Source organism: Mytilus galloprovincialis, chromosome 4 (genome assembly GCF_965363235.1).
Source record: "Mytilus galloprovincialis chromosome 4, xbMytGall1.hap1.1, whole genome shotgun sequence".
In the NCBI taxonomy this organism is placed as follows: Eukaryota; Metazoa; Mollusca; class Bivalvia; order Mytilida; family Mytilidae; genus Mytilus; species Mytilus galloprovincialis.
This window is the reverse complement of record NC_134841.1, coordinates 7966741-7979688: the sequence shown is the minus strand read 5'-3', so window position 1 is coordinate 7979688 and position 12948 is coordinate 7966741. Positions and strand designations below refer to the sequence as shown.

The window sequence follows — 12948 nt, the reverse complement described above, 5'->3', positions numbered from 1 at the left end:
CCAACTGATAAATTAAAATAATCTTTACCATTCAGTGAAAACAAGCAGTTTTTTTACATCTTAATATTTTATGATGTATTTAAATGAGTAGTTATTGTTGCCAACTCCATTAGAAATTTTAATTGAGATTAGTTTTGGAATAAGGGAAAGGGGGATGTGATTAAAAAAATTGGGTTCAATTTTTCTCATTTGAAATTTCATAAATAAAAAAGAAAATTTCTTCAAACATTTTTTTGAGAGGATTAATATTCAACAGCATAGTGAATTGCTCTAAGAGAAAACAAAAATTTTAAGTTCATTAGAACACATTCATTCTGTGTCAGAAACCTATGCTGTGTCAACTATTTAATTGTATTTTGATAATATACAAAATCACTTTTATCTTTCTTGACCAGGAATTTCAGGTTTTAAGCTAGAAGAAAAGGTTTTAACTATAAAAAGGAAATACATCGGAAATATATTTTTTTTGACTGACAAATACAAATTTTTTCTGTTGTACCATGCATGCTTTATGTCAAATTCTCTTTTTTTTTGTTTTGAAGAAGTAATAAAGTGAGTTTGACTAACATGTTTGATTATTTTACTTTAACATTTTAGACTTTTCTGAGGATTGGTTGTATCAGACAATTTGGTTATTTTCTGTCTGAGTTGGACACAATACAGTTTACTTATGAAGAAGCTCAAGGTGTATTTGTGGGACCATCACAAACCAATCATAGCTCAGGAAATGAAAAAGTTGTCATGCAGAGAGTGGTAAGAATAGAAAAATCTCACTTGTAATGTGCAAAATGATGATTGTAAATGTCCGTACTGCCTTCTGAAAGATTTACTGTTCTGAAGGTTTTCAGATATATCTTGTGTGTATGTTATAGTAAGGAGGGCTTATAACTTTTGCTTTTTTTCTGCTCAGTGCTGGATAATACAATAGATGAAATAGTAGACTGGTTGCCTACCGGGTAATACAACAGATGAAATAGTAGACTGGTTGCCTGCTGGGTTATATTGAAGATGAGCTAAAGACTGGTGTGCTGGACTTAAAAATCCATCTACTTTTTACATCATAGTACAAGTACAAGTGAACCTTGTTCTAAAAGTATTTTGAAAATAAAGTGTGACATTTTCACTAACAATAACATGTAAACTGTGGAAGTTGCAGTTGTTTTTTAAAATTTAAATGTTAACTATGAGATACTAAGTAACACCTTTTTATATGGACGTGTTATTAACATTTGAACCTTTTTAATAATTACACAAATGTCAAGATCAACTCACAGTTGTTGTTTAAAGTGGAAAAACTCATTCTCACTTCTATTTTAATTAGTCGGATTAAAGTACAGTTTATTGTTGAAAAACATTAAATGACCTTTTTATACTGATCCCAAGAATTTTATAGTTTAACTGTTATTATTGATTGATTGATTACTTGACGTTGATCAGATTCCTTATGACATAGTAAAAGTGGTGAAGACATTTCTTCCATAGTATGATCTCTTTGTGCATCTTATGAATTGATGCAAACAATTTAAAATTTGATATGTTACAGAGCAGATGTTTGATTTTTACAATAAACCTTCAGTTAAGCACTCTTATTGCTAGTTCTGAAAAAAAATTTGTTTAGATGGTTTTCAGAATGACTAAAGCATTATGTGTACAGTTAGTATAGCTATGAAGTGCTTGGATGATCATGGCTATTAAATGCTTACAGGATAAAGGTAGAGGTCACAGCCGAAACCTGTAGACGAAAATTGTGAATTCAAGATGATCTTTTGCTTAGCCAAATATCCAACCTACATCAAATTTAGCTCAAAAATGTCACTCATAAAGGACCAAATGCCTATTAACACAGTGCCTGTATATTGACTGAAATTTTTGAAAAAATAAGTTTCCATCCATTATCATATTACAATCTGCTGGATGGCGGCTTTTGATGAAACATATGTCATAGACAGTCAGCTTTTTGAAAAGCTACACCAATCATATATTTGAAGATCATTCCTAAATTCAGTGTTGTTTCTTTGACTTAAATGGTAATAATTAGATACTGACTAAGTTTAATCTTTGTTCTGGCATGCGATTGTAACTTTAAATACTGATATGGTAACCAAGATGACAGCTAGTTGGGGACTTAGTTTTATATTTCAAACTTTTGACATTTTACAAAAAGATCTTATTTTGAGAACTACTTTAGCATTTTAAACTGCATACAGCAATACTGTTCTTCTTGAGGTACTTACACAGAATAATGATTTGAATGCTGATTGTCCAACCAGTTTGACTGTAAGGAGGGGATTTGATATAACATAAATATACGGTATGCTTCTTATTAAGCATCTGTAAACTGGTTCATACAAAAAGTATGTTAGTTTTTTTGTGCGATTTATTTTTCAATTATAGATTCATTGATTATTATGGGCCTATAATAATGCCTATGAGAGTAAATATTTAACTACAGGATATTTTTTGAAAATGAAAAGACCTCAAGAGATGAATATAAGACTCATTTAAAAAGATAATTAGAATTTTCATTTCTACATGTACATGTATAAACATTTTCAAGTGTTTTGTATGATTGATATACATTTTTAAACATTAAATGAGAAGATTGTTTTAAACAAACTTTTAAAAGTCTGTGCAACTATCAATAAATATGGCATACAAATTTCAAAAAAATTGAGTAGCATTAAGTTTATTTTCCAACTCTCTAGATAAGAAGAAAACAAGGGTTGGTTGTTAATGTTGAATCTGTTTACATTGTCAAACTGTATGCAAAAACTGTGAACTACCAAGAAACCAAACAATCAAACATAATGAGTTGTTTGACCTTGAACTTCTAAAAGAAGGAAGTTTTTGCTGTAACACAATGATAAAAAAAAATAATGAATGCCTTTTTAAAGAGACATATAGTGTCCCAGCTTTTTCAAACAATGATAACAAACTATAAGTTTATATGTCAAGAGACATATACATGAAAGAATTAGATTAAAACACTTTTTGTGCCTAAAATTAAGCATAGAGATTTTTTTATTTTGCTGATGTGCAAAATATTAAAGTTGTGATATGTTTTCTGCAAAAGTTCCAATGTATTTGGTAAGATTTGGAACTCTACAGTTTTAGATAGAGGTCTGTTTGTCAGGTTGGTAGAAGTTGTTATTTATCATTGGATCTTTCATAGGATTGGTAGAAGTTATTATTTATCATTGGATCGTTCGTAGGATTGGTAGAAGTTATTATTTATCATTGGATCGTTCGTAGGATTAGTAGAAGATATTATTTATCATAGGATCTTTCGTAGGATTGGTAGAAGGTATTATTTATCATTGGATCTTTCGTACAATTGGTAGAAGATATTATTTATCATAGGATCGTTCGTAGGGTTGGTAGAAGATATTATTTATCATTGGATCGTTAGTAGAATTGGTAGAAGTTATTATTTTTCATAGGATCTTTCGTAGGATATGAAGAAGGTATTATTTATCATTGGATCTTTCGTAGGATAGGAAGAAGGTATTATTTATCATTGGATCATTTCGTAGGATTGGTAGAAGTTATTATTTATCATTGGATCGTTCGTAGGATTGGTAGAAGGTATTATTTATCATTGGATCTTTCGTACAATTGGTAGAAGATATTATTTATCATAGGATCGTTTGTAGGATTGGAAGAAGGTATTATTTATCATTGGATCGTTTGTAGGATTGGTAGAAGGTATTATTAAGTCTCCCAAACAAAGTTTGGAGACTTATTGTTTTTGCTCAGTTCTTATTATTTTTATTATTCTTCTTCTTTTTCTTCTTTTTCTTCCGCCGCTTTAAAAAATGAACTTGTCCGCAGCGTTTCTCCAAAACTGCTTGTCAGATTGACTTAGGATTTCATAAAATGGTAGACTAATATGTCTAGGTGAGCCATCAATCTTTCGTTTGTGCATTGGGGTCTATTAAGGGGTGTTTTGGGGGGTAGAAAGCAGGGAGGGTTTTACTATAGAACCCTTTGGGATTTTATTTTAAAATTTTTTAAAATGAATATAACTTGAAAACTATAAGTGATAGATACATGCAGTCTTCAGAAATGATTATAGGACAATAAAATAAATCACATGAAATATAGGGGGATGCCCTCATCCCCACCCCCTTCAATTTGAGAATGTGCTATTATCTTGTAAACGGTCCAGATCCCCACCCCTAAACCATATATATTCTTGTAGGGGACAATAAAACAAATCAAATGAAATAAAAGGGAAGTCCCTAGGGGGTCACCCCACCCCCTCTTGTTGGAAAACTTGTAAACGGTCCAGATCCCCACCCCTAAACCATATATATTCTTGTAGGGGACAATAAAACAAATCAAATGAAATAAAAGGGAAGTCCCTAGGGGGTCACCCCACCCCCTCTTGTTGGAAAACTTGTAAACGGTCCAGATCCCCACCCCTAAACCATATATATTCTTGTAGGGGACAATAAAACAAATCAAATGAAATAAAAGGGAAGTCCCTAGGGGGTCACCCTAACCCCTCTTGTTTGAAAACGGTCCAGATCCCCACCCCTAAACCATATATATTCTTGTATGGGACAATAAAACGAATCACATCAAATTAGATGGAAGTTCCTGGGGGTCACCCCCACCCCGTTCAATTTGATTATGTACTATTATCTTGTAAACGGTCCAGATCCCCACCCCTAAACCATATATTTTCTTGTAGGGGACAAAAAAACAAATCAAATGAAATGTAGGTAAAGTCCCTGGGGGTCACCACCACCCCCTCCTGTTTGAAAACTTGTAAATGGTGGAGATCCCTACTCGTAAGCCATATATATTCTTGTATGGGACAAAAAATCAAATCAAATGAACATGGGACCATATGAATGGGGAGTTATCGGAGCTTTGTTTGGGAGACTTCGTAACAGCATCCTGTTACAATTATTTCTTGTTTATCATTGGATCGTTCGTAGGATTGGTAGAAGGTATTATTTATCATAGGATCGTTCGTAGGGTTGGTAGAAGATATTATTTATCATAGGATCGCTCGTAGGGTTGGTAGAAGATATTATTTATCATAGGATCGTTCGAAGGGTTGGTAGAAGGTATTTTTTATCATTGGATCGTTAGTAGAATTGGTAGAAGTTATTATTTTTCATAGGATCTTTCGTAGGATTGGTAGAAGATATTATTTATCATAGGATTGTTCATAGGATTGGTAGAAGATATTATTTATCATTGGATCGTTCGTAGGATTGGTAGAAGATATGATTTATCATAGGATCGTTCGTAGAATTGGTAGAAGTTATTATTTTTCATAGGATCTTTCGTAGGATAGGAAGAAGGTATTATTTATCATTGGATCATTTCGTAGGATTGGTAGAAGTTATTATTTATCATTGGATCGTTAGTAGGATTGGTAGAAGGTATTATTTATCATTGGATCTTTCGTACAATTGGTAGAAGATATTATTTATCATAGGATCGTTCGTAGGGTTGGTAGAAGATATTATTTATCATTGGATCGTTAGTAGAATTGGTAGAAGTTATTATTTTTCATAGGATCTTTCGTAGGATAGGAAGAAGGTATTATTTATCATTGGATCATTTCGTAGGATTGGTAGAAGTTATTATTTGTCATTGGATCGTTCGTAGGATTGGTAGAAGGTATTATTTATCATTGGATCTTTCGTACAATTGGTAGAAGATATTATTTATCATAGGATCATTCGTAGGATTGGTAGAAGATATTATTTATCATAGGATCGTTTATAGGATTGGAAGAAGGTATTATTTATCATTGGATCGTTCGTAGGATTGGTAGAAGGTATTATTTATCATTGGATCGTTCGTAGGATTAGTAGAAGGTATTATTTATCATAGGATCGTTCGTAGGGTTGGTAGAAGATATCATTTATCATAGGATCGTTCGTAGGGTTGGTAGAAGATATTTTTTATCATTGGATCATTCGTGGGGTTGGTAGAAGATATTATTTATCATAGGATCGTTCGTAGGATTGGTAGAAGATATTATTTATCATAGGATTGTTCGTAGGATTGGTAGAAGATATTATTTATCATAGGATCGTTCGTAGGATTGATAGAAGATATTATTTATCATAGGATCATTTGTAGGGTTGGTAGAAGATATTATTTATCATAGGATCGTTCGTAGGGTTGGTAGAAAATATTATTTATCATTGGATAGTTAGTAGGATTGGTAGAGAATATTATTTATCATAGGATCGTTCGTACGGTTGGTAGAAGATATTATTTATCATTGGATCGTTCGTAGGATTGGTAGAAGATATTATTTATCATAGGATCGTTCGTAGAATTGGTAGAAGTTATTATTTTTCATAGGATCTTTCGTAGGATAGGAAGAAGGTATTATTTATCATTGGATCATTTCGTAGGATTGGTAGAAGTTATTATTTATCATTGGATCGTTCGTAGGATTGGTAGAAGGTATTATTTATCATTGGATCTTTCGTACAATTGGTAGAAGATATTATTTATCATAGGATCGTTCGTAGGATTGGTAGAAGATATTATTTATCATAGGATCGTTCATAGGATTTGAAGAAGGTATTATTTATCATTGGATCGTTTGTAGGATTGGTAGAAGGTATTATTTATCATTGGATCGTTCGTAGGATTGGTAGAAGGTATTATTTATCATAGGATCGTTTGAGGGTTTGTAGAAGATATTATTTATCATAGGATCGTTCGTAGGGTTGGTAGAAAATATTTTTTATCATTGGATTGTTCGTAGGGTTGGTAGAAGATATTATTTATCATAGGATCGTTCGTAGGATTGGTAGAAGATATTATTTATCATAGGATCGTTCTTAGGGTTGGTAGAAGATATTTTTTATCATAGGATCGTTCGTGCGGTTGGTAGAAGATATTATTTATCATAGGATCGTTTGTACGGTTGGTAGAAGATATTATTTATCATTGGATCGTTCGTAGGATTGGTAGAAGATATTATTTATCATAGGATCGTTTGTAGAATTGGTAGAAGTTATTATTTTTCATAGGATTTTTCGTAGGATAGGAAGAAGGTATTATTTATCATTGGATCATTTAGTAGGAGTGGTAGAAGTTATTATTTATCATTGGATCGTTCGTAGGATTGGTAGAAGATATTATTTATCATAGGATCGTTCGTAGGATTGGTAGAAGATATTATTTATCATAGGATCGTTCATAGGATTGGAAGAAGGTATTATTTATCATTGGATCGTTCGTAGAATTGGTAGAAGTTATTATTTTTCATAGGATCTTTCGTAGGATAGGAAGAAGGTATTATTTATCATTGGATCGTTCGTAGGATTGGTAGAAGGTATTATTTATCATAGGATCGTTCGTAGGGTTGGTAGAAGATATTATTTATCATAGGATCGTTCGTAGGGTTGGTAGAAAATATTTTTTATCATTGGATCGTTCGTAGGGTTGGTAGAAGATATTATTTATCATAGGATCGTTCGTAGGATTGGTAGAAGATATTATTTATCATAGGATCGTTCGTAGGATTGGTAGAAGATATTATTTATCATAGGATTGTTCGTAGGATTGATAGAAGATATTATTTATCATAGGATCGTTCGTAGGGTTGGTAGAAGATATTATTTATCATAGGATCGTTCGTAGGGTTGGTAGAAGATATTATTTATCATTGGATCGTTAGTAGGATTGGTAGAGAATATTATTGATCATAGGATCGTTCGTACAGTTGGTAGAAGATATTATTTATCATTGGATCGTTCATAGGATTGGTAGAAGATATTATTTATCATAGGATCGTTCGTAGAGTTGGAAGAAGATATTGTTTATCTTTGGATTGTTTGTAGGATTGGTAGAAGGTATTATTTATCATAGGATCGTTCGTAGGGTTGGTAGAAGATATTATTTATCATAGGATCGTTCGTAGGGTTGGTAGAAGGTATTTTTTATCATTGGATCGTTAGTAGAATTGGTAGAAGTGATTATTTTTCATAGGATCTTTCGTAGGATTGGTAGAAGATATTATTTATCATAGGATTGTTCATAGGATTGGTAGAAGATATTATTTATCATAGGATTGTTCATAGGATTGGTAGAAGATATTATTTATCATTGGATCGTTCGTAGGATTGGTAGAAGATATGATTTATCATAGGATCGTTTGTAGAATTGGTAGAAGTTATTATTTTTCATAGGATCTTTCGTAGGATAGGAAGAAGGTATTATTTATCATTGGATCATTTCGTAGGATTGGTAGAAGTTAATATTTATCATTGGATCGTTCGTAGGATTGGTAGAAGGTATTATTTATCATTGGATCTTTCGTACAATTGGTAGAAGATATCATTTATCATAGGATCGTTCATAGGGTTGGTAGAAGATATTATTTATCATTTGATCGTTAGTAGAATTGGTAGAAGTTATTATTTTTCATAGGATCTTTCGTAGGATAGGAAGAAGGTATTATTTATCATTGGATCATTTCGTAGGATTGGTAGAAGTTATTATTTGTCATTGGATCATTCGTAGGATTGGTAGAAGGTATTATTTATCATTGGATCTTTCGTACAATTGGTAGAAGATATTATTTATCATAGGATCATTCGTAGGATTGGTAGAAGATATTATTTATCATAGGATCGTTTATAGGATTGGAAGAAGGTATTATTTATCATTGGATCGTTTGTAGGATTGGTAGAAGGTATTATTTATCATTGGATCGTTCGTAGGATTGGTAGAAGGTATTATTTATCAAAGGATCTTTCGTAGGGTTGGTAGAAGATATTATTTATCATAGGATCGTTCGTAGGGTTGGTAGAAGATATTTTTTATCATAGGATCGTTCGTAGGGTTGGTAGAAGATATTATTTATCATAGGATCGTTCGTAGGATTGGTAGAAGATGTTATTTATCATAGGATCGTTTGTAGGATTGGTAGAAGATATTATTTATCATAGGATCGTTCGTAGGATTGATAGAAGATATTATTAATCATAGGATAGTTCGTAGGGTTGGTAGAAGATATTATTTATCATATGATCGTTCGTAGGGTTGGTAGAAGATATTATTTATCATTGGATAGTTAGTAGGATTGGTAGAGAATATTATTTATCATAGGATCGTTCGTACGGTTGGTAGAAGATATTATTTATCATTGGATCGTTCGTAGGATTGGTTGAAGATATTATTTATCATAGGATCGTTCGTAGAATTGGTAGAAGTTATTATTTTTCATAGGATCTTTCGTAGGATAGGAAGAAGGTATTATTTATCATTGGATCATTTCGTAGGATTGGTAGAAGTTATTATTTATCATTGGATCGTTCGTAGGATTGGTAGAAGGTATTATTTATCATTGGATCTTTCGTACAATTGGTAGAAGATATTATTTATCATAGGATCGTTCGTAGGATTGGTAGAAGATATTATTTATCATGGGATCGTTCATAGGATTGGAAGAAGGTATTATTTATCATTGGATCGTTTGTAGGATTGATAGAAGGTATTATTTATCATTGGATCGTTCGTAGGATTGGTAGAAGGTATTATTTATCATAGGATCGTTCGTAGGGTTCGTAGAAGATATTTTTTATCATAGGATCATTCGTAGGGTTGGTAGAAAATATTTTTTATCATTGGATTGTTCGTAGGGTTGGTAGAAGATATTATTTATCATAGGATCGTTCGTAGGATTGGTAGAAGATATTATTTATCATAGGATCGTTCGTAGGATTGGTAGAAGATATTATTTATCATAGGATTGTTCGTAGGATTGATTGAAGATATTATTTATCATAGGATCGTTCGTAGGGTTGGTAGAAGATATTATTTATCATAGGATCGTTCGTAGGGTTGGTAGAAGATCTTATTTATCATTGGATCGTTAGTAGGATTGGTAGAGAATATTATTTATCATAGGATCGTTCGTACAGTTGGTAGAAGATATTATTTATCATTGGATCGTTCGTAGGATTGGTAGAAGATATTATTTATCATAGGATCGTTCGTAGAGTTGGTAGAAGACATTGTTTATCTTTGGATTGTTTCATAGGGTTGGTAGCAGATATTATTTATAATTGGATCACCTAGATCTATATTCTAATTTCAACTGCATTTATCCAAATATTTTAAAGAGAGACCAGTAATCAATTAATTGGTATCAATAAACCAGTCTGTCTGTCTGCTTTTAAAAATATCTGATCCACAACGAAAAACAAATTATCATTAAATATAATATTGTTAATCAAATATTATTAAATGAAGACAGCTAGTTAAATATCAAACAGCATTGTTAAAAATCCCTATAATATAAATCCATGGATGATAAAGCTCTATTGTACATATTGATTAGTTACAGGTTTTAATTTATTGGTTGTTCACACAAATTATTAAAAACTAACATATGCAATCTAAAACAAATTGGTTTTTGTTGTTTAAATATATCCACTTTACTTTGATGATCAGATAATTGGAAAACTATGTAAATGAGGTTTGCCATTTTATGAAACCACCATCAGTATCAGATACTGCAACTCTGGTCTTTATCTTTTTCTATTGCCCCCCTCCCCCTCCCCAAACCCTTTCTGCCTATTGGGTTAAACATCATGGAATATAGATGTCACCATTTTCTATCTTTGCATATTAAGTCAATTTATCATAAGTCATTATAATATATTTTTGTACTCGTATTTGATATTTGCTTTTGAATAGTGCAATGCTGCTTAGTGACTATGACCTACATTTCAAGGTTCAGTGACTTTGCTTAAGAATCATGGTTAGATTTGTTGCTGTCAGATGATTACATTGTCATATTATCCAATATTGTCATACTATATAGTACACCAGGCTAACTATGAAGATCAAATGTAAGAAAGCCATATAAGTCTTCACAATACGTCTCATGATAATTGATAGTTTCCTTGTAAAAGTAGTGTTACCTGATTTGTATTGGGTATATCTTGTTATAACATGTTTTGATTAATATTTGATTTAATTGATTAATATGACAAACAATGAAATATTAAACCAATGAAGACCTTGTCAGACAGATGCCATTTATTTATTTGTCCATTTGTAGTTAGGACATTAGGCTATAGGAACCAACAAAAAGCACTTTAAAAACGCATTATTTAAATTTTGGTAAATATGTGTTATTTTCTTCACTTCCTGAACATTCAAGCATCAAAATATCCAATCAATAAACAAGATATTTGTCTTGTTTAGAGATTATCTACAATTAAGCAAACTAATGAGGACTTTACACAGTGATGCAGATCTTATTTACATTTAGCTTGCATGTGACTACTTTACTTTGTCCTGTACTCTGAAGTCCGAGGCCGGAGAAATCGTGACAAACACTTGGATTTGATGTATACCTTACAGTCATACCCTGTTATTGACACAACGATAGTCTCAAGTAATTTATCAATAGATAATATTGACTGAAGATATCTTTATAACACATTTCTGGTCAAGTAGTTATTGATAATCGGCAAATCTATTTTTGTGCTCGAGTGTCACATGAGTATCGTAATATAAATATTGAAACAAGTCGTACTCATTAAACACTTCATGTCAGGTGCCTTTAAAACTAGTTTTTTACGATGACAATAAGATTTGTTGGAAATTACATATATTTTAGTTTCCATATCCGTATGCTATTTTTTGCAGGGTAAAACCTGTACAATTTGAAGTGTATTTGTTTCTGTATGATAACGAACACTTGATTAGCTGGAAATGAGATACTTGAAAAATTCAAATGGATTTAATGATGTGAAATATTCTTTTTCATATATTCTAAGCATTTCTTAGTAATTATAAATCTTTAAAAACTGTCAATTCATTAGTATAATTGGGAAAAAATTATATTTTGTAAATTGTGCATTCATATCAAATTCGATATATAAACTTTTATGCATGTATATTTAAGTTTTTAATTGTTATTATTGATTTTGATATATATACCACTGTAACAAGGAATTGCATTCACGATCAAGGCAGAAATCATGTTTCCATATTTACTGGCGAGGACCAAGGAATTAATATGGGGGAGGGAGATTGGATTGGGAGTTTGAGGACCATATTTTGACATTGTAATTGACCTATTAGTTACAATATTTCTCTTTTCTTTTTATTTTGGAGTGGAGGAGGCTTCCCTGTATAAATCAGCACATATTCTCTGTTAAAACTCAAACCATGAAATTTTTTTTTTGATGGAGGGAATCATATTTACTTTAAATGGAGCCAGAGACTGGCAGAGAGCCATATTGACTGTGTTCACAGGGTATATAGTCTGTATGAACAATATTCTTAGGCTCTATTTCACCTTCATCAGTTCAATTCTTCAATACTGAATCATAATGATAATGTGGTAGATCATTTTAAAAATGTTGGCCTATGTTCTTCATTAAAAATATTGAGCAATAGAGTGACCCCCTTTAGCCAGTTACTCCTTTTATTGAGATATTTCACACAACCAAATATAGTGTGTTGTAACTTGTATTTGCATGTTTGGACAGAAATTGTTTGATTCTAAGAACACTTTATATAAACAGTACATTTAAATGCGGATTAAAATGAGAGCGAATTGACAGCGGAACTTTACATACTTAATAATCAATACATGTGTTTAAGATAGATAAAAAAGATCTCTCATCTTCCTTCCTTTTTACAGGAAATAATAAAAGTGTTTGTCACTGTATGACGTTGTGAAAATAGTTATCTTTAGATGAAAATTATGTGAACGGGATTAAGGTTGAGTGGGATCAGAAATACCATTTGTTTTTAAGGAGTTTAAGTGAACAGCATCCCTAAATGTTCTTCCTGTATCGATGTTATCTATAGACCAACTTACATACTTTTCGGTCTTAGATGACATGAGCTAACTTTCTGGTAAAGGTCTCTATGACATAAAGCATACTGTTTAGTTTTATTTTAAATGGTCCGAGTACACAGTTATTTCGTAGT

General features: G+C 31.7%; 1 protein-coding gene across 2 annotated transcripts in view; it reads left to right on the top strand.

The window, feature by feature from the left end:
- Positions 1 to 12948, top strand: part of LOC143071285 (nonsense-mediated mRNA decay factor SMG5-like) — an 83081-nt gene that overhangs the window by 32014 nt on the left and 38119 nt on the right. For both annotated transcript variants that reach the window (XM_076245505.1, XM_076245504.1), the window contains exon 20: positions 598 to 753. In XM_076245505.1, coding sequence (XP_076101620.1) covers positions 598 to 753 — 156 coding nt within the window. The remainder of the gene's footprint in view (positions 1 to 597; positions 754 to 12948) is intronic.